Source organism: Spea bombifrons, chromosome 2 (assembly GCF_027358695.1).
Source record: "Spea bombifrons isolate aSpeBom1 chromosome 2, aSpeBom1.2.pri, whole genome shotgun sequence".
In the NCBI taxonomy this organism is placed as follows: domain Eukaryota; kingdom Metazoa; phylum Chordata; class Amphibia; order Anura; family Pelobatidae; genus Spea; species Spea bombifrons.
Genome location: NC_071088.1, coordinates 90,982,863 through 91,006,625, shown reverse-complemented (window position 1 = coordinate 91,006,625; position 23,763 = coordinate 90,982,863). Strand labels below are relative to the sequence as shown.

At 41.6% G+C, this 23,763-nt stretch overlaps 1 protein-coding gene across 2 annotated transcripts in view; it reads right to left on the bottom strand.

Moving 5' to 3' along the window:
* AFF3 (ALF transcription elongation factor 3) overlaps positions 1–23,763 on the bottom strand; it is a 148,984-nt gene that overhangs the window by 46,379 nt on the left and 78,842 nt on the right. For both annotated transcript variants that reach the window (XM_053455150.1, XM_053455151.1), the window contains exon 4: positions 4,937–4,973. In XM_053455150.1, the coding sequence (XP_053311125.1) occupies positions 4,937–4,973 (37 nt within the window). The remainder of the gene's footprint in view (positions 1–4,936; positions 4,974–23,763) is intronic.

Genomic DNA, 23,763 nt, shown 5'->3' with positions numbered 1-23,763 from the left:
AATACAATACCACGCACTAACACAATATGTTAAAACACACCCACTCTAACATTATGTGTTAAACTGCACAAAACAATCTCACTCTCATACCTTGTGTGGAGCCTATTTTGAGAGCAGCTTGCACATAGTTGCTGTGCAACTACCGTGGGTTTATGTGACTCTTCTGAGTACTGTGGTTACAAGGGCACCCGCTGAACCAGCTATAGCATTCTCCTGCTGCACCATTTTGTATGTACAGATGAGAGGGGCTGTTGGATGGTAAAGAAAAGATAGAAATGAAGAGATAGGGAGAAGGAAAAGGGCAAGCTAGGGGACAATAGAGAAAGAAGAAGGAAAGAGTGAGTTGGGGAGAGAAAATAATAAAAGGAGGATAAGAGAAAAAGGGGGAGAGAGAAGAGAAAAACGAGAGGCAAGAGAGGATGAGAGAAAAAAGAAAGAGCAAAAGAATGTGACTTTAAAAGGGAAGCCCATGGAAAAAAAATATTTTTCTCCCTAAGTGTAAAATACAGTGACATCTAAGGTAATGTTGGTTGGCATTAACTAGAGTTGGTTTTATCTATTTTTTTACCAATGATTTTCCTTAAGGTGCGCACCTGGAGGCTGCCATTGTTGTCAACCATGTGTTTTTTTGTGTGAATCTCTGCTCAACTACCACACTAAGCTGAGTCTTTACTGCAGTGCGAATTAAGTTCTCCATAGGCTTTCAATTGTCACAGTCTCCGCTGCCACAGGTAGTATCAAAGTGTTTGTCTGGTAGATTGAAAAAAATGTTATGTACAAAAAGACCCTCAGAAGTTAACACTTAACAAGATGTTATTTGCGTCAACATCCTGTATTCAGTAGGGCCATGTATAATTTATATATATATATATATATATATATATATATATATATATATATATATATATATATATGCAGATACATACATACATACATACCATACATACACACACACACAGATACACTTCCAATTGTTGTATTCCCAGTTCCTATAATTCTGTCCTTATGTGCAAATAAATAAAAAAAACACAAACAACATGAAATCAGACAAATATTGTAGAAAGATGTGCATGTTTAGAATACAGTTCTGTTGGGGAAATAATAGTAAAAACCAGACATACTGCCAATTTCTGAAAGCAGTCATATGTTATTCACAGAGCTGTTTCAGCACCTTTACGACAGTTTGCCAAAAAATACCATATGCTCCATGTGGCAGAACACTCCATAGGTTAATTTTTGATGCTAGAAGATGTGACGGATTAGCATTCCTTGCTAAACACGGACAAGTAGTATTTTCATTGCCAAAGGGATTAAAGGAAAAATAAACTACAAGTGCTAATTTTCCAATACATCTGTTTTATATGGTGTTACTTTACAAGGCTTGCTTATTTTACTTGAGAACTCAATCAGAAACCAAATTCTGTATCTCTTTTTATGAAAAGAAATGAATCAGCACATAGCCCACATCACATTTAAATAATCACGCACATAAAATTTCTGCCCTAGGTATAAATCCAGCTTTATATCAGGCTGAATTCTAAATTAGTCATTATTTCAACACTACATAAAAGGCCCTCATATTTACAACTAAATTCCCATTTTTACGTTACACATAAACAAACTTAAAATTGGTCTTAAAATGTGAATGCATTATGAATGGGGTTGTTATATTACTCTTCACTTTTTAATATCCACGGGAAGTAAACTTCATCTTTGTACAGGGGAATTATAGCTCACGCTGTTGTGTCTTTATTACGCTACAGAAAGTTCCTCCTGGAGAATTGAAAACAAGCTTATTTCTAGTTTAGTCATTTAGAGCCAATGCATTAAAATAACAGATTTAAGGATAGGGGACTAGACATTAAAAATGTTTTTTTTTCTATTTATTGCATAGACCCAAAGAATGTTTTCAAAGGGACACATTAATTGAATAATGCATATACAATAAATATACAACATACAACAATTACATCATTTCATATGTGGTCTAAACTGTACCAGGTACCTAAAAAATGTTATATTTAGAAACATTTGATTCTCTTGAATTTTGCTTTCTCTGCATATTGCTTAAAGGTCCCGTTCCACACAAATCCCCCCGCAACATTCCTAGCTTTTATATTATTTATTAATATGGAATGCATCTTCAATAAGCGTATTCCCTTTTAAAATAACATAGCATTTTGCTGTATTTTCCTGAATTCATTCTGTCTTCATTGCTAAGCCTCACATCTCTGACATTACAGAAGGGGCGTTACCTTTAAGCTCTTCTAGTAACTCTCATCACATCTATCACACAGCCCATTCAATCACACTCGCTGGCCATCACTGTGTAAATGTGGATCTGTAAAGCTTTGCTGTTACACATGCAGGGGCATAAAATAACAAGTGGGAGTGGCTGTAGGCACACAGACTGCTGTGAAGTAATACGTAGGGGAGGGCTTAGGCGGAATGGCAGGACTCTGTTTCTAGGCACCTGTAGTATTTCAATAAACTTTTAAACAGTTTTTTCAGAGACAGGAATTAAGAGAGACATTAAGGCGGAAAACAAAATGACAGAGAGCTTTCTTTTACCTCTCTCTACATGACACAGAAATTATCTAGGGACATTTTAAGTGGCTCCCTACCTGGAACAGCTCCTGTAAATTTAAGGAACAGTCGTAATAGCTTCCCCCCCCAACATACTTGACTTCAGAATTCCCTTGCATAGTTTTTCTATATGTTTTTAATGTTATTATTATTTTTTTAATTATATAGTGCCATCAAATTCAGAAGCACTGTACTGTGGGGAAAAAAAACTCTCTGTAGGAAGCCTAAACCCTGCCCCCCTCAGCTTGATGGTCTTTTAGCCAGTTTAGCAGGTTTGATCCTGAATTCTGTGGCCAGGGGAAAAGGCATTTAAAGTGTGTAAATGCATGAACAGCACATCCTTCATGTGCCAAGGTGGAACAGCAGGTAAACTACACAAACAACATTTCTATGTGAAACACCCTTGGTTGACCTAAATTTATATGTTATCTGACCACATTCCTGTGAACTATAAATTAAGAGAGCTAATTAGGATTAATAGAAAACACATTTTATAAAACTAGTATTTTCGGTATTAAGATTAAATTACTTTTTTGGGATTTTTTTTTAACATTTATTTCTGGGTGTGGGAGGATGGACAACTAAACATGATATACAAGGCTGTAGTACAATCACCTTTGTTTTATATCTGCAAGATTATAATACAAAAGAATTATGCTAGATGAAAGTTTTTTCTAATAATGTATACTGATGAGGGCTATGCTATAACACCTGCATGTGCATTATGGGGCTTATAGTATAAACCTTTTTTTTAATTAACTCTACAGTCAATACAATATAATTTCTTTGTTATTTACCTATCTACTTTACTCAAAATAACCTCTGTAAAAATATAGTGGTGGGAGCCCAATTTCCTGTTTTTGTCTAGCTTTAGCTAGCTACGATTTGGAGCTCAGGATATCACTGACACATTCAGTGTAATACTGTTTGGGGCAAATATGTCACCGACAACCTGTTTGTGGACAACAATGGCACTAACACACTTTGTGAGTCACCAGAATCAGGAATCTGCACACACTCCCCACAGGAACTCAGGTGCTTAGCTGTGCCAGGAAGGGCCAGCTCCCCAGTAAATCAAAATAGAAAAGGGCTCCAGGCACTCAATGGTTCCATCAGGCAGATTTATTGAAGGAGAAGGACAACAACGTTTCAACCTCACGATGAGGTCTTTATCAAGTTGATAAACACACTTTGTGGGCACAAAAATGGCACTGACAAGCTGTTTGGGGACAAAGACGGCAGTGATAAGTTATTTTGGGACAAAGATGGCACTGACAAGCTGTTTGGGGATAAACATGGCACTGACAAGCTGTTTGGGGACAAAGACGGCAGTGATAAGTTATTTTGGGACAAAGATGGCACTGACAAGCTGTTTGGGGATAAACATGGCACTGACAAGCTGTTTGGGGATAAACATGGCACTGACAAGCTTTTTGGGGCAAAAACGGCACTGTCAAACTGTTTGGGCACAAAGATGAAGTGCTGTTTGGGGCTCGAAGATGGTACTGACAAGCTGTTTGGAGGCAAATATAACAAGCTGTTTGGGGACAAAGATGGCACTAAAAAGCTGTTTGTTTTATGGCACTGGTAAGTTGTTTGCTGGCAAAGATTGGTGATGTCATGGGGCCCAATGAGGTTGAGTGGTTGCCATAGAAAATAGGTGTGGCTATAAGTGTTATGTTTGGGGAGGAGTTCGCATTAAAGCCACATCCACCCATGGGGAGGCAAACAAAAAATCTTGCCCCCAGGCATCAGTGTCCCTTTTTGTAAAGTTGCCCTTGACTGCTGATATCATTTCTTATAATGCCAATGTATTTGAACGTGATGACTACTATATTAGCATATATAGTCATTCTATGACACAAGCAGTGTTCCCCCTAAGCTGTGCGCTTGTGTGCGCGCACATAGCTTTTTAAGAGAGCGCACACATCCAAAAATTGTGCGCACAACAGTTTTTCCCCAAAAAAGAAAAAAAATATATATATTTTTTAAACTTTATGCTGCGCGGATATAGTGCGCACTAAATTTTTGCCCTGTGAAAATTTTTGCACAAGAGACATTTTCTGCGCACGCCAACTAAGAAAAATTTGATGGAACATTGGACACAAGTACCATTATACAGTTAGTTTCCCCACACTTTGCAGTTCGAAAAGTCAAATATGCTTTATTACACCCCACAGGAATACACGGGATAGTAAATATACTTGGAACAAGGCCCAGTTACGATTCAATACTATAACATATTTTATATTTTTATATTTTCCACCAGCGGGTTCCTAATGCTTGGATTGATTTCTTCAAAAGCATTCTTCAAGTTTACAGCAAAATATAATAGAAAAAAAAATCTTACTTGAACTGAAAAATCCTACGCCTGTGTGTTCATTATCCTAAAAAGAGAAAAAAATACAATATTAGTATATTATATATATATATATATGAATTTTCATTATTGGAAATGCCTTGTACTTGTTCTATTTCTATATAAGGTTGTAAACATTAAACATTATTACTTTACTGTATTGTATGGTGCTGTCTATTATATTAAATACAAAACAAAAATTTTTGTTTTCTAGTAAGCATCTTCTCCATTAATAATCCAAAATTCTTAATCTACATACCATTGTTGAATCGTAATAATAAACATTAAACATATACTGGGTATGTTTAATTTTATTTATTGGTCCATTCTGCAGGGCTGATGTACATAAGGGAAAACGCCTTATGTATTTTTAAAGGGTTAATGCAATTTACTTATATTTAAAATATTGTCATGCTCACCAGCAATCTATAGAAGGAGAGAAGAAAAGTATGTGTAAAGTACCTTCAAGATCCTTTTTTTTGCACAGTAATGTGTATGATACTCAAAATCCTAGCCATATGTGCATTTGTCATGCATTATGAAAGTTGAACCCTTCATGACACACAGTTCAACTTTAGAGATGATCTTTAAGAGATCATACCGCTGTATGTATTTTGTGGGGACAGTCAATTTCTTCTTGTAGAAGTTTAATGGTGGTGCTAATACTGCCTGCCATTATACTGCCTGCATCTATATTCAGTGGGAAATGCAAAGCATGCACACTCATCAGGAACCTCTAGGTATCCATACCATAGCGCACTTGGTCTCAGGGAAGCCAAATGCAATGTTGTACAGAAGTAACTGTAGTAAATCCCCAGTTTATATTTAATGCACACAGACAATGAAATTACCGTACTCTAATTTACTCTTATTATTCACTAGGATCAAAATATTTTCCTCTGATCCAATCTGCTGCACCTTAATGCCATGCTACAAAATAACTAAGGATTACAAAAGGAGACATAAATATTGATTCTGAAATCAATATGGAAATACAACAGATACAACAGAAAGTATATTAAAAATAGAAATGATGTTACAAGTTAATGGCATGGTGATAAATCTGTTGTATGCCTGCGCCAATGGCCTATTTATTGCATTGCAATATTCCACATAATTCTTTTCTACTGTTTCCTCCCTGCTCTTGGTTGAGCACCCATGTCCTATGCGCCTATTTTTTGTGGGTAATTAACAAGACTAAGGGAAATCTTCATTAATACTACTAATAACTGTAATTATTATGCATAAGCTAAGCAATACCATATTTACAGTGAAAAATTGGTTTTAAAGAAAAACACTTTACATGTTTTTATGTATTGGTGTTGCTTTCATATATATATCTGTCATCCTCTAAGGGCCCCCCCTAAACCAACAGAGCCCCTAAGCAGCTGCTTAATCTACTGATGCAATGAAACCTGTGGTCTGCTGAACTTTCTATAGGGGATTAGGAAGAGCCAGTTAAGTAATATATATATTTCTATTAGTGTATTATGAGGATGTGTAGAAGCCTATTCAGATTTTACCCACTGCACATTAAAACTGTCTGCATTCTAGATTGCATGTAATATTAAATGAGTGTTCCATTTAATAATTTATTCGAAATGCCTCTAAACAAAGTCTATTTATGGGAGGTTAAGAGTGTTTAACAGTTCAATGAATTATCCAATAAACAATGTTTTATATGTGAATTGATGTGAGATTTTTTTTCTCACCAAAATAAACATGCGTTAAGCCTTACAAGGCCAATCTGCTCTATTAGGAGGAATCACTGAGTCTTTAAAAGATGTAAGCGAAAGATTTGCATCCCACCGCATCTCACCTACAACTTTTTCCTCATTTAGAGCAAACCATGGCTGTCTATCATTCTATTTGTGTCTAAATAGTATACAGGCAATTTTTGGTGTAAAGGCCTAAACTTTTAACCCACCCTGAAAAACACATTCTGTTATTGCATGGGAAATAATAAAGACATACTGAACCGGCAATTACTCGTACAGTAAAATTACGAATGGGATTTGTTTCCTTCAGTTTACATTTAACAAGAAAAGATAATATTTAATATAATTTAGTATTACATAAACAATGCCATCTGATAACTGTCTTAAAGTCCTCTGATAATGCCTCAACTTGCCTTCTGCATATAGTATAGGATTTGACTGATTTTTCTAAGAACAATGGTGAATATGGAATTTTATTGGCTTCATCTGTTACAAATTAGGCATTATATATTATGCAATACTTATAATATTAAAGGTTTTTAGTGTTTTAAGACAAATCACCTTAATTGTGCATGATGGCCTATATGCTTGGTATGTCATTTCTCAAAGTCGCCATCAATAAAAATCTGATATTAAAATGTAGCTACAAAACAGCTTTTTTGATAAGACACCCTTGTAAGGAACTAACAAAGATAGCTTTGCTTTAAGGGCAACATTTAAGGTATGTCCAACTGGAACCACAAATGGCAAAGGGTCATTTCTTGTATCTAGCTGTCAGAATACACATCCATTCCTTCTTCCATACCTGTTTGTCTCAGTTTTGAGCTGTTCATATTTGCATACCCATATCTATCATTCCTGCCCTGTAGGAATCCATCTAACTATAGGAATACATATCCCAGAAGAAGACAACCCTAGTATTCACAGAACCGATTGTCCCTTGCTTCAGATTTTAATTTATCAAATTCTTTAAAGCTCACATTTTTAATGTATGCTTTTGTATGTTTTAATCGAGTAACACATGGCCATCATTAATACTTACCACTTGGTCTCATAATGAAAGACAAGGTTTACTAATATGTTTTTTGTCACCTAGCCTCTGACATATCCCAGCCAGAAGGGTAATAATAATATTACCATAGTAATAGTAGTACCATGCAAACATGAACCACCTTTTGTTTATTTTGGTGTTTACTTGGCTATGGAGGGATCAATCTAATGGACATACACAACTGTAGTTTACTGCACCCAAGATCTTGATGCAGACACACAGAATTGAAGGAGATGTGTTCCTTTGGCTAGAATCAATTGTTGGAAACCTTCAGTGGAACTGCTGACTCTAACGCTAATTAGATATTCTATTTATATTGACACACCAACCAATACTTGCAATACCAGCTTACCCAAGCATTATTCATTGCAACTGTATATACAGCAATATTTACACAGTCAAGTACCTGTGTCAATTCTGGAGGGCATCATTAAATTCAACTACTGGTCGCTGAAAGACTTAATGATGGATTTAATGGTTTTAAATGAGAAAAATGCCTTTGGCATTTACAATCCCATTAAAAAATATATCAATGCGTTGTGATTCAATAAATGCTGCTTATACACAAAGGCTCAGCTTTATATCACACACAGAGCTGTCAAGTGAAGGCTCCCACTAGAGGTGTATATCACATACAGCAGAAAAAGATAATCATACTATTGCTTAAATGCCTGGGATTTGGTCCTGTAGATGCATCAATACATGCTTTCTGATATAATTCACATTACATTGGTTTCAATGGAGACTGCAACAATTTTTAAATACTGCTCCAGAATTGTTCTTTACATATATGAGCCAATGTGCCAAAGTCAGCAGATCTCAAATGCAAAACCATAATTTTCACATACCCCTTACTTTAATCTCTTTTTAATTTTGAGTCCCTTGTTGAGCACTGAGCAATTTAGTAAATAGACTGTGCTCAACAGGGGAATGGCTAATGATTGTTCTAATGTTCTAGGATACGGATGCTGTTTCTCTTTACAAATTACCATTTATGTCTCAGTAAACTAATGGCCCCAACATCAATCAATAAACATAAGAGAGGGGGCCTAGAAGATCAATACCAACACAATTTCTAAGTAATACCTACCTCTTAAGAGTAAAGAAAACACCTTTTCAATATATATAAGCCCTGGAAGGTTGTGTAGCAACAAACAGAGGGAAGCTACTAACATGTTGTCTTGTTCTTGATGTATAGATGTGGATTACTTACACAGAGCAGCCAACTCTTAGTTGCTAAACTATATGTTGTTCACACAGCACAGTCCTTTAAGTCTGTGGTCTGCTTAAATTGAACAGTTTTAGTTTTTTCTACTAATTTGTTTGGTGACTACTTGTTTTTTCAAGTGCAGACATTGGGCACTTCCTGTGGAATCTCTGTATCTAGTAGTGAGCAGAAATCCATAGATTGGCACAATGATACACTCGGATTGAACGACACAGCTATAGAAAACAGTGAAGCCAGAGTACTTTACGCTATTTGACGGATTACAGCCAAACAAACAGATTCTGTGACTGGGTGTACTCTCATACAGAATTATTTTTATTATATTAAGTAGTCATATTAAGTAGTATGATTTGTTCTAACATTTCGCCTCTTTTGAAATAACCTTCCCTGTACACATTTGTATTTTATCACATCTACTCTCTATTTGTCTTTTCTGTATACAAAAAGGCCCTTTAGTCTTTCCTCATAATTTTAATCCAACAAACCATTCACCATTTTAAAATCTCACCAAATGTCAATGTTCTCCTTCTGAAGAGAGGACAGATATGGTCTGACCAGGGATCTGTATAGTGGCAGAAACACCTCCATTTCTGTTACTAATGCCTCTAGCTATACAACCCAGCACCCTGCCAACTTGTATTGATGCTTCAGAGCAGTGCTCCTCAACCCTCTCCTCAAGACACACCTAACGGTCCAGGTTTGAGGTCTTACTCAGGTGTGTCTAAGGTGTTGCACAATTAAGAAACAAGAACACCTTAGACACATCTGAGTAATACCTAAATCCTGGATGTTAGGTGTGCCTTGAGGAGAGGGTTGAGGAGCATTGTCTGCTAACCTTTATGTCCTCAGAAATAATTAATCCCAAATCCCTCTCCTATATTGTCAACAAGACATTGAGCCCATTGCTATATTCTGATTAGGATTTTTACATCCCAAGTGCATTATTTTTACATTAAACTGCAGCTGCCACGCTCTCAGCCATTCTTATAATTTACTCTAATCAATTGTTATTTGGCTGGTGCCACAATGGATGTCTACCTTTGCAGGCCTTTCTATCATCTGCAGTAATACATCTTACCTTAAACACCTTTTCTAATATTACTAATAAGGTATGGTCCCAATACCGATCCCTACATTATCTTACTAGCAAAAAGACATTTCTCTGAATATACAACATCAATTATCTTCCAGGCAGTTACATTGCTTCATACAGGCTACAGGTTTTACTAATGATGCTTAAATGTGTTTGTTACATTTTTTAGCTAATTTATTTTTAGCATTTATTTGATCATGTATTGTAATGGAACTTGAAATCATACAATTATTATAATTGTCTTGTAGAGTTTTATACTATTTTATTTTATTCAGCAAATTTCAAAGCTATGGTAAATGGAATGTCTTGTGGATAAATTAAGCATTTAAATGGTCCTTTATATGGCTAGATGTTTGTTAGGCTTACATGCATATTCAACACTTGTCCAAGTGGTTGCCTTGACATTGTCAGTAAGAAGAATGTTAAGCTTCCCTCTAGTTTTTAGTATGGAGTGTAACACGGATCTAGTTGGACAATGCATATGTTCAAGCCTTTTAAAGGTGTGAGTAACTCTTTTTTTGGAACTTAAAACCTATATCAATCCATTGTACTCTAAGGACTGCTTTGAATGTCACCCACAAGATCATTACAGAAACGCCTGGCATATTGTTTATCCCAAAGAATTGAATTAGGCTGTTCACCAAAAAGGTATTTCTGTTTTTGCTATAAGCAAATATTTTGTTATTTTCAAAATGACTCAGTCTATTTGATACATTTCATTGTTATATTATATGTTTTCAATGTTATTTCCTTAGAATTTATGTCCCAGTCAATTACTCAAAGAGCTGAATATTATCCATCTCATTTTTATGCACATCATTGAAAGCAGAGCTTTTATTTTCCCAGTGGGATATCCACATTATACAGTATGATAAAGGCCAAATGATTTCTTATGTTTTCTAATACTTCTTTCTCTTGGTGAGCGCATTGGAAACAAAGGCAATATAACAATAATTACCATTTTCTATTTATTTCCTTTCCATCAGGAAGAGTGTTTTGGTTTATAATGTTTCAATTCCTTTTTTTGACTTCCATTTTAACTTTAAGTTTCCAAATTGGTCAATTTTCCTAAAATACCATATAATCCTACTCAGCGCAGGTGGGGCAGGAAACATACATTATGAGAAAACTTGATGGCAAGCAATGTTGGAAGTCCTCTGCTAGAAGATAGATTGTTTGAAAATGCCCAATGTGTAGGATTGCCTTCTTTGTGAAAGATTCACCAAAGGAAAAGTTATTGTTCTTGTTTTTCTGATCAGCAGGGATTATGTCACATTACCAAGGAACAAATCTTGGCTTGTAACTAAGTACTGCACGCATGAAGCATATATGGCTGAATAATGTTTATAATTGTTTGATTCCATTCAACACTCCATTCCCACAATACACTCCAGTCCCACAATACAAATATACCTATTCTGGATTCTAATCTAGTAGGAAGACTAATGCTTTAAGTTCTTTGCTTCCCTGCACTATTATTTGAGTTGAGAGACAAAGAGCTCTACAAACTGCTTATGGTTGGTGCGAGCTCCTTCATTCAAGATCACAATCCAAATAGTCTATTATCACTATTTTTTAGTAATGTCATAACTCGTGACATTACTAATTATGGAACAACACTTGTATCAGGCAGCACTCAAAATTCAGTTGCCGAAGCCAGACTCCACCCGGTCCAGACACAATAGAAAACAAATGATGATAGTAGGATCTAAATTTGTCACAGTTGGTAAAATGATTACCCCTTTAACAGAGTGCTGAGCTTCATCATTATTTGTTTTCTATTCACCACTGGAATCTCTATGGTTTGTTACATTCATGGAAGCCCTGGAGACAATTAGTTAAATGGGCTGCATGACTGGGGCAGTACAGCCTGACCATGAAGGGGTGACAATGTAATTAGCAGGGTTGTGGAGAGGATGTAAGGAAGGTGAAACAGAGGTCACCGGATTTGATAAAGGTATAAAAGATGCATGAATTGGGCTGGTGCTTAGCCGTGGGTGACAGGTTTGCCGGTCTTTCCCCCATTTGTGGGATTATGAAAATATATTCATATTTATCCACTCATGTTAATATTTTTCTATTTCATGTTAATAAAGCTGTGGCCTTCTCAATCCAACAGAAAAGTGTCAGTGTTTTTCTTAAATAAGAATAAAATATATGGGAAGGAAAATTGGACTTGCTCAGTTAAAGCTGTGTGTGTCTCTTATTTACCGTGCCAACTGTATGAACTGTTGATAAAGTTGAAGCAACGCTTTGACACTGCCGGTGAAACAATGTTGGGATGGAATTAACTTCACAGCAGGAAAGATATCTTTAACTGTGCCAAAGCAACGTGCCAACTGTAAAACTTGTGAGATGTGAAATCAGCCTGTTTTACTGCCTGTACTGAGCTGAGCTACTGTATCCGATATCAGTCCATTGCAAGGTATGATTTGCACACAAAAAAATGCATTGTTCACTCAATTTAAATAAATAAAAAAAGGTTACTGGGAAATTAGCCGAGGAATGGCTATTATCCAGGTTACAGATAGCCTGGGAAGATGGTTATCTTGAGATATATCATGAAAATGTGGAAACTGATGGACTGGAACAGACCTTGTTTAATACTCATTAGGAGTCACAGTGGTAACGGTAAGAAACTTAGTGCATAGCAGGTGCCCTGAATAGATGCTGGCCAGAACTTTTTACTCATGTCTGAATAATGTATGAAAGTAGTACGTTCTGCCTGATAGGAACTGCTACAGAAACAAGTGCTTCTGTGGCCATTTGTGCCAAGTGCAATGTCTTGTTTATGCCACATAACATGACCTTTATGTCAAAATTGTCAGGCTGGCATCAGATGTAATGCATTAATTTGAAATTGTTGCAACGGAGAAAGATGTACTGTTTTATTACACAATGGGCAAATAGTGCATTTGTCCCAGGGTCCTGGGTGACAAGGGGCCCCCAATTGCTGCTTATTTGCTGTAGTGTAATTTGTGAATACAGTACTTCAAGTGCTAGGTGATGTGGAAGCCTAGATGGGGCCACTTGGTGCATGGGCCCCATTCTTGCAGCAATGGTATTTGCAGAGAGAAAGACAAATTCCATTATGGGCATCGGTGATGACAAAGGAAGCTGACTGGTGGAGACACACATCATTATCACATTTGCCATCAAGTTTCATTTCATACCCCAGCAAACACTGGAACTTTATACTCGGCTAAAAACCCTTCTGATTGGTGGGCTGATTGCCTGTCTCTATTTCTAACTTTTAAAACAGATAAGTGTTGTGAACGGAAAAAAAAGTCTGTTTTGCCATAAATGTAATGTCTTTATGACTGCTTCGTTAATGTAAAGGGGAGTAGGTGCAGCTTATGTTGTAATCTTAAAATAACTAAATCAATACTCATAAGCCAAAAAAGTCTGAAATTTCTGATGCGTTCTTACTAAAACTTTGATTCATATCTTTTCGCTCCACAGTTCAATGAATATCAGTACAGGGTCCTAATAACTGTGCACTCAAGTGAAATTGACTATTAAATACTGGCTACTGGAGCATGACTCTGTAAGAAAGGTGACAGGAACATTCAAAGTTGCCCAATTTGCATTCCAAATCCTTATAGACTATTTTGATATTTGTTTAAAAGAATTTAAGTGGAACTCACTGGAGTTATTTCCAGAAACTAAGCCAAAATATAATGATAAACCCTTTATTCTGGCATAAGACATTAACTCATTTTAGACGTTTGGTTAATAGCCAACCTGTTCTTATTATTGGATTTTTGTATTTCAATTATTTGCTTATAAAACATTTGAGTAGTTGGTACCAGTTACACATAATGAGTATGCTGCTTTTTTTGGATGGATCATAATGTATTGTTCCTGGAAAAATGCAATAATGCTGTGCATCAGTATCAATGTACACATATAGATATTTATACATATATACAGTACTGTGCAAAAAGTCAGGTGTGAAAAAAGATGTAAAGCAAGAATGCTTTCAAAAATAGACATGTTAATAGTTAATTTTGCAAAGTGCGTGAATAGAAGAAAAATCTTAATCGAATCAGTATTTGCTGTGATAAAACTGGTCAAGGTGGAGTTTAAACTCCTGATGCAAGAAACACTTGATCATTTTTTAACCTGTATCCATTTAAGAGAATCATGTTGGAACCCTAAATAGGTTACAATGGAGTAAAAAAACATCAGGGAGGATCTACATGTTTAATATTTAAAGCTGACCTATCACTTACACAAACTAGTAGATTTCACAGTTCTATACACTAAATAAACCCATGCCATGATGTTTACAGTATAAGAAACCCACCTTGTATGTAGACTGTGGCAGCCCCTCTCCCCCCCATGTTATTTTGGCCCCATACCTGTTCTCCTGTGTTACACCCTATCCCTGTGGTTTTTCCAAGGATTAAAGGCTCACAGACCCTGTATACCCCTAATGTTGGTTAGATTCCACCCCCCCCCCCCCCCCGCTTGGCGTCTGACCGGGACCTAGGCGTGGATTAATTGAACTGTATGGCGGCTAGGAACCGCGGCAAGGCCCCCCGACAATTGGAACAGCGTGGTTTTGGACACCCTTGGCCCCACCAAATTGCACTTTTGATGTTACATTAAGCTTGTGGTGGGCAACACTCGGTGGTGGTTACAGGGAGGAAGCTCGTTCAGGAACCCTGGTTTTATCGGCAAACTTTGGGACTGGGGTTTACCCAGCTGCGGTGTCAGGTAGGGGGGAGCGTAGCGTAGCGCAGGTGCCACCACACAAAGTCCAGTAACGCGGTAATAAAAGGGCAAATCCAAGCGAGTAGTCGGGGTCACGGTCCAGAGTTCAAGGCAGGAAGCAGACAGCAGAATCAGGAAACAAAGCAACGGTCAAAATCCAAGGAGTCAGTATAAGGAGTAGGGGCAGGGAGGGAGCAGTCCGCCCCCTAGCACCTGATCCCCTCCCTACAGATACACCTGAGTGGAGGGGGACAGGGTAGTATCCACCTCCTCCCTCTGGTGTTCTGACCGAGAGGGTGGTCACACCTTCTGGGGCTAAGCTACGCCCCCTCCTCGCCGGGAGTGTGGCGCGTGCGAGGCACGCTGTGCGCACTGCCCGATGGTTCCCGCGACGAGGGATCCTGGACTCTTTGTGGCGCACGGTCCTGGGACAATGCGATCACGCCGTTCGGAGGCTGGCCGACAGGGACCGCGGTCCGAGGTGGCGGACCCCGTGATGAGGTACGTGGTCCCCGTCGGGTCTGACATGCGGCTATGAAACTCTGGCCCAGCTGCTGCGCAGACTATTCCCGGGGATGTTTCCGACGATGTCGCTCAGGATCCCGAAGTCGGATCACGTCGCTTTTTGGATCATAACATCTTCAAACCCAATGGTTCCCCCGGGATTGACATCCCCTTTTTATGATTATTCATTCCCATTGAGCTACCACTGCCTTATTGTTAAGTTGCTTTACTAATGTTTTTGAGGACAAAGACAACAATTTCTTTATACATAATTGATTAGATAATGCTGGCCCTGCCACTGATCTCATGACCTTTTAACCAAAAAAACCCAACAAACTATAGGTAGTTTTTTTTCTTTTTTTTTTTAGAAGAAATTTAGTTTATTTTATGTTATAGGTACAGAAGGTGAGTTCCAAAGATACATAAGAAACAAGCGCAACATAGCGGGTTTAAGAGATACATACACGCTGATGAGCCCATAGAAATGTTATACAAAGGCATAATAACAAAACAGGATAAGCTGTCGACGTCGGGCGCGGCACCATAAAGGAGAGAGTCGACAGAGCCCCGAGTCATAATGCATGAGGGCCACTAATACGGAAAATCTGGTGGGTCTAGAACCAGACCCAATACTGACAGTGGAAAACACCTAGAAGGAGAGAAAGAAAGGAGAGTGGGAGGAACAGTCAAGAAAAAGAGAAACAAAGAGAAGAGAGAAAGAAAAAAGGAAAATAAAAAAGAAAAAAAAGGGAGTGGGGGGAGGACAAGGAGGGGCAAAGCCATCCGGCCACGGCCTACAGAACAAAGCGGAACCACCCACGGCCAGCTCTCTCAAATCCACGAGACGGATGCACGAGAAGAATCAAACTTCTCCAGCCACGGGCCCCAGGTAGCGAGGAATAAATGGGAGGTGTCATGAAGATACGCCGTGATCTTTTCCAGCTTTAGCAGAAGCCATATCTTAGCCTCAATTTCAGGAATTGATGGAGCACCTGACTTCCAGACCTTGGCAATAGTAAGACGAACCGCTGTACAAATACGAAAAATGAGGCGGTGAGCTGGTTTGGTCAGAGTATCCGAAGGGTAATTTCTACAGAGGAGAGCCGTCCAAGGCTCCGGCTGCAGGGACTCCCCAAGAGCCTCACTCAGCATACGGAAGAAGTGGGCCCAGAGCGGCATAAGTTTGGGGCATGTCCACCATATATGTAAAGGTGTTCCATCCTCATCACAGCCTCTGAAGCAGGTAGGAGGGTATGTCGGAAACATATGATGGAGTCGTGAGGGCGTTAGGTGCCAGCGGGACAGGACTTTAAAGCAGTTTTCCTGCACGAGAGTGCAAGCAGTGACCTTCCAGACATTGTCATATATCTCCCCCCAGTCGGAGGAATCAAGCGTTTGACCCAGGTCGGCTTCCCATCTCCCCTCAAAGGACGGCGGCTTTGAAAATTTGATCCCCAGGATGTGAAAATATAGTTGGGAAATGGCTCCACTCTGTTTATGAGCCTGACGGCTCGCCTTTTTGTAAAACGTAGGTGCATGGGTGGGATGGCGCCTGAGAAATTGTTGAAGAAAATGGGAGAGCTGATGATAGCGGAATAATTCCGTGGGAGGGATCTCATGCAAGGAGGACAACTGTTGAAAGGAGTAGGGGCGATCATTCAGGAGCAAATCTCCCACTGCGACAAGACCCTTGGCGACCCACCATTGGAACGGGCGTACTTGGAGACCCGCAGGGAACTCCGGGTTCTGGAACAGTGGAGTCATCCTGGTGCCGATGTCTGAGAGCCGGAATTTACGTCGAACTTGAAACCACAAGGTAAGCGAGTGAAGGAGGGTGGGGCAATGCTGGATCTTTGATTTGTCTAGAGTGGGGTACCACAAACGCCATTGCGGCCGCGTCCCGAGGCAAATATCCGCTTCCAGGTGGACCCATCGTGCTGGGGGAGAGCTCACTGAAATGGATAGGAGCATCGCCAATTGAGCTGCGACATAATATTCGTAAAGGAGGGGGGCGGACAATCCCCCGGCCGTCTTTGGTTTGTAGAGGGTGGATTTAGCCAGCCGACTACGTCGACCCTGCCAGACGAATCTCTCAATAGCACTTTGGAGGCCAGCAACGTCCCTCCGTCGGATCGGCAAGGGGATGGAGCGGAAAAGGTACAACAGTTTAGGTAACAGTGTCATTTTTACTGCATATATTCTCCCCATAAAGGACAGGGAATAGGAGGACCAGGTGGATAGATCTCGCTTAAGGGTCGTAATCAATTGCGGGTAGTTAGCGGCATACATCTGCTCATGGGAGGGGGTGATATTAATACCAAGAGACCGTAGGGAGTGAAGCTGCCACCTGAAATCGAAATTAAGAGAAAGGAGCTTCACCATGGGACTGGGGAGGGACACATTCAGGGCCTCACACTTGTCGGAATTGATCTTGTAACCCGAAAGTTTCCCAAAGCGTCCCAACAATTCATATAGATAAGGAAGAGACGTGAGAGGGGACGTCAGGGAGAGTAGGACATCGTCAGCAAACAGGCTAAGTTTATAATCGTGGCCACCAACCGTAGGGCCCCTAATGTCAGGGTGCAGGCGGATAGCCTGGGCCAAGGGTTCAATGGCCAGCGCAAACAACAGGGGCGACAGAGGGCATCCCTGGCGGGTCCCTCCCCTAATTGCAAAGGACTTAGAGCGGAACGTGCCGATGTCCACCACAGCGGAAGGCTGTGTATATAGGGCTTGGGTACCCCTCAGAAAGGCACCAGCGAAACCAAAAGCCTGCATAGTGGACCACAAATATCCCCAATCCACCCGGTCGAAGGCCTTCTCAGCATCCAGGGACAGAAGCATCATAGGCGTGCCGGACCTCCGACACGAGTGGAGTAGGGTCAGTGTACGCCGAATATTATCTGGGGCCTCCCTGCCCGGGACAAAGCCCACCTGATCAAGATGGATCAGGGAAGGCAGGACCTCGTTCAAGCGAAGGGCGAGAACTTTAGCGAATCATTTTAAATCTAAGTTAATGAGGGAGATGGGTCTATAACTAGTGCAAAGGGAGGGGTCCTTACCCTCTTTAGGGATCATGACTATCTTGGCCCTCTGCATGTCCAAGGAAGGACGCGCTTCACCCGTGAGAAAGGCATTGAAGAGATTCGTAAGGTGTGGGAGAAGACATGCGGCAAAAGACTTGTAGTACTTGGCGGTAAAGCCATCTGGGCCCGGGGCCTTCGGGTTCTTGAAAAGCTTCAAGGCAGCAGCTACTTCGTCCACCGTGATAGGAGCATTAAGCGCAGCAAGGGTCGTCGGAGTGAGCGAAGGCAGTTTACAGTCCAAGAGGAAGCGGCGCAAATCAGAAGCGAGGGCCGGAGATGAAGATGTTTTTTTGCCGTCGTAGAGATGGGAGTAGTACTCAGCAAATCTATCTGAAATGGCTTCAGGGTCGGATGTCAAACAGCCCGATCTGGTCTTAATGGTGCGTATAGTCCGGGAGCGAGTAAGGTTCGCCAGTTTCCTGGCCATCATAGTATCTGGCTTATTAGCCTTCTCAAAAAACTTTTGCTTAGTACGAAGGATTGCTTTAATGGAGTCCGTAGAGAGTAACAGATTCAATTGGCCCCTAGTCGCTACGATCTCTCGGAGAGCACGAGGGTCACCAGAACGCTTATGGTCAGATTGCAACGCAAGCAACGAGGCAGTAAGGTCTTGAACTTGGGATTGAAGTCGTTTCCGCTTGGCAGAAGTCAGGGCAATAAATTGGCCCCGGAGGACCGCCTTATGCGCATCCCAAACAGTACCCAAAGCAACCCCAGGAGTGGAGTTCTCAGCAAAATAGTCGGTAAGAGATTGCGTGATGGTCCCTCGGACTTCAGGATCGAGAAGTAGAGCGTCGTTGAGCCGCCAGAAGGGTCGCAAATTAGGAGGTTGAAGGTCCGCGAGCGATATCTCCACCATTGCGTGATCCGACCATGAATTCTCATGAATTTTGGAGGCAAGGAGCGAGGGGAGGAGGCGCTGATTCAGAAAGAAATAGTCCAGTCTGGAGTACATTGTGTGAGGGTGAGAATAAAAAGAGTAATCCCGGTCCGTGGGATGGAGAAGTCTCCAGGCATCAAACAATCCAAGGGTTTTGACAAAACGTTGCAAAGGTTTAAAGAGGAGCTTTGGGCAGGTGGAGGCTGAGGAAAGCGTCCTGTCCATGTAAGGATCCATCACAGAGTTGAAGTCCCCTCCAAGGATAAGGCCTCCCGGCGGAACCGTGAGGAGCAGGTGCAGAAGCTTGTCAAAGAACGCAGAGCACGGAGGACTGGGAGCATAGACGTTTACTATCGAAACTGGTTGGTCATTGAGCAGGCCATCCAATCGGAGAAATCGACCATCCAAGTCCGAGTGAAGTACGCGGAAGGGAAGTCGTTTATGTATGAGAATAGTGACACCGTTGTGCTTGTCCGGAGCCGCCGAGTGAAAGTGCATGGGATATCGGGGGTCCCAGTAGGTGGGAATACATGTCTTGCGGAAATGGGTCTCCTGGAGGAGAATAATATCGGCATGCAATCGAAGATAGTGTCGAATCGCCATGCGGCGTTTCTGCGGGGAGGGCATCCCCTTCACATTGTGGGATATGATCTTCAGCCCTAGCGGCGAGGAGGAAGCCATTTGTCAGACGACCAGGCCTGGAGGCAGAGGAAGAGGAGAAAAGGGAAAGGAGAAGGGAAAAAGAGGAAAAAAAAAAAAAAAAAAAGAGAAAGAAAAGAGAAAGATAAGAAAGAGCACCGGTGGGAGAGACCACCAGGGAAAGAACAGTGCAGCACAAAGGTAATAGACTACAGTCAAATGCGTCTATAAGAAAGTATCTCGGGGGAACCGGAATGAAGAGATGGAGAGAATGCTCCCTCAACAACAGATAGAACAAGCATATAACATCCATTAAACAGTGCAAACTAGAACAAGGTACAATAATACCACAGAACAGATAAATGACCAGCAGCGGCGAGCCAACTAGCTTCAGGGTCACCGCCTCCGGAGTGACCGTCCAGGATGGACCCCCTGGGTAAGTGGAAAGCAGTCCCCGAAATGTGGCGTATGAACATCGGGAGTGGCAACACAGTGGCGCGTAAGGTGCGAGCGTATATGTTTGAAAAGAAATAAATAAAAATAGAGAAAACATAACAAAACAAAGCAAAACAAACAAACAAACAAACAGAAAAAAAAAATGGGTAGTGGAAAGATGTGTGGTAAGGGTGGTGCGAAGCTACTGCCAATGAATCAAGGCGAGAGCTAATAGGCGGGAAAGACCCTATATATCATAGTGCAAATGGATAGTGGAGCGTCCAGGAACACAGTCCCACAGGGAGGTGGCTCAAGCACAGTGCCACAGACATGTGGCGTGTATATATATATATATTAAAAAAAAAAAAAAAAAAATGGAAACATGTGTGGTAAGGTGGGTGCGAAGCTACAGCCAATGAATCAAGGCGAGAGCTAATAGGCGGGAAGGACCCCATATATCATAACGCAAATGGGTAGTGGAGCGTCTAGGAATACATTCCCACACGGAGGTGGCTCAAACACAGTGCCACAGACATGCGGCGTGTAGATATATATATAATAAAAAAAAAAAAAAAAAAAAAAAAAAAAAGAAGGAAACATGTGTGGTAAGGTTGGTGCGAGGCTACAGCCAATGAATCAAGGCGAGAGCTAATAGGCGGGAAGGACCCTATATATCACAGCGCAAATGGGCAGTGGAGCGTCTAGGAAGACATTCCCACACGGAGGTGGCTCAAACACAGTGCCACAGACATGCGGCGTGTATATATATATTAAAATAGAAAAAAAAAAAAGATGTGTGGTAAGGTTGGTGCGTAGCCACTGCCAATGAATCAAGGCGAGAGCCAAGAGGCGGGAAGGACCCCACATATCATAGCGCAAATGGGCAGCGGAGCGCCTAGGAATACATCCCCACACGAAGGTAGCTCAAGCACAGTGCCGCAGACATGCGACGTGTATACATAATAAAAAAAAAAAAAAAAAAAAAAAAAGGAAAGATGTGTGGTAAGTGAACGTGAATAGCACAGGAAGGTGAGGATGTCGGCGCGGCCGGGACAGAAGCACCCCAACTACCACAACAAAGGCAGGTGTAGCAAAGGTGTACAATCAGGCGTGGGGGGGGTAAGGCGAGTACGCCGATCCCACCTTGTGTGGTAGGCAACAGCATGGCAAGGCAATGTATGTCGATGTAGAGAGCAAAGTGCGGCGCCATATATACAATCAAAGATATCACTGCACGTGTGGCTAGTACACAGAAAAATATAAATAAAATGAAAATAAAACATAGCAAAAGTCCCAAGAAAAAAGAAATAATAAAAATAAATGATAGGAACAGCAGAACTTAGCTGGCCACTGCACGGGGGACGGAGGCAACCGCGGGTACAGTCCGGCACATCTGTAGGTACATGGCCCCAGAAGCAGAAGAACCAGGGCAGCACGTAGAAATCAACGGCGATCTTGTGGCGGATCGGGGCTGACCGCCCGGCCGGGGGAGGACCGCGGGGATACCGAAGCTTGCGATGGACGACCATCCTGAGGAGGCGATGGAACCTTCCCATCGGAGCGTCGGTCTAGGTGGACAGGCGGCCGTAATCCGAGGCGACGCAGGAAGGGCCCGGCATCCTCAAGCTCCCGGAGTTGCAGAAGTAGTCCTCCCTTCTGCACCAGGAGCCGAAAGGGAAAGCCCCATCTGTAGGGGACTCCGTGCTCCCGCAGGAAATCTGTAGGTGGCTTTAAAGCCCGGCGTTTCCGCAGGGTAGAAGGGGCGACGTCGGCATACCACTCCGGGGTTACTCCGTCGAGCTCCGGGGAGACGTTCCGCGTGGCGCGCAGGACTGCCTCCTTGGTAGTGAAGTAATGGCACTTCACAACAATGTCCCTGGGGGGTGCACCGTAGCCTGGTTTCGGGCGTAGCGCCCTATGAACCCGCTCCAAGCGCAGCTCCTCTTCCGGAGTGTCTTGCAAAAGTTGTCTCAGATATCGGAGAAGGAACGAGCGGATATCGGGCAGGGACTCCGGGACGCCCCTGACCCGCAAGTTGGAACGTCTGGAGCGGTTGTCCAAGTCCTCCATGGCATCTTGAAGGTCCGCGCACGTGGCCTCTAGGCGGGCGAAGGCCGCGTCGCGGTCGCATTGCGCAGCAGTAAGGGCATCAACCGCAGTCTCCAACTGAACAGTTCTATTGGCCAGAGCGGCAATATCTGCGGAGATAGCCGTCAGCCCTGCCTTGAGATCCGACTGCAGCTCTTGTTTGACCGAGAGCATGCAGGCTTTGAGATCAGCGATGTCGCTGCGAGTGCAAGGGCCTGCCTCATCTGCTCCCGCTAGGCCCTCACTCCGTGCGGCGTCCTTTTTCTTAAAAAAGTCAGGCATCTCGGAGGAAGCCCCCTGTTTTCCGCCCCTGCGGGTGGACATATCGGTGCTGGGTGAGAAGATGTCGAAAAACAATCAGGTCTGGCAAATGGATAGGCTATAAAGGCTGCTGTTGCCGAGTAAGGAGCAGGAGCCGACTTAATGTGCGGCCATCTTCCTCAAGCACCAGGACACGCCCCCCAAACTATAGGTAGTTTTAATTAATTTAGTTATGCTAAATGCTGTGACAGCAAGCGCGTCCCTTTAACATCAAACATGATCCTAATATAATAATGAAAATGAGTTCCATCTAATTATTAATGTGTATTACAGCCAAAAGATTAACAACAAAATAAAAACACAAATTAGCTTGTTTTACCATAGTCCAGCAAGCACTATGCCCTGGCTTTTTCACAGTTTCCTCCTTAACAATTACTTTTCCTTTGTGTATAATTTAAGCATGACTCTTTCGCACCGCGGTTGTACATCCCACAGAGGCAGCGTTAACAGTGCCATCACACCACGGTTCTGGAACGGCACACAGGAAACAAATTGGTGCATTATAATCAAATGTAAAGAAGGGTTTGCCAGCAAACAGGAAGTGTCTGTCTTTGAATAAAGCTAATCTGGCATCTGGCTCAACAGGCATTAACTTGTGAAATATGTTAACATTGATAACATTTTGTAAGGGACCATCATGGAGTGGTCAATAACAAATAAATACCATATCACTTTGCACTAAATGATAATCTCCTGCCAAAGCTGGTATTTGCGGAATCAGTCTTATGAGGGTGGTTTTCTGCAATACTGGACAAATTATGCATTCTAAGTTCCATGCCACTGGATGGAAATACTAGCACCAGGAAGTTTCTATAGTGCACCAGCCCTCATACGCCATGAGGCCCTCTTAATAAGCAGCTTCTTTCAATTGATAACATACATGAAAATTAATTAACAATGTTTGGTTCTTCATTATTAAAATAACCCATTGAGACACTCGATATTTTAGCTATGTTACATCTTTACCCAACTGGTTCAGTTCATGGAAAACCATGTTTAATAATCGTGAAACATTCCACAGATGATATTGCAAAATATTCTGCAAACACTTTGTCA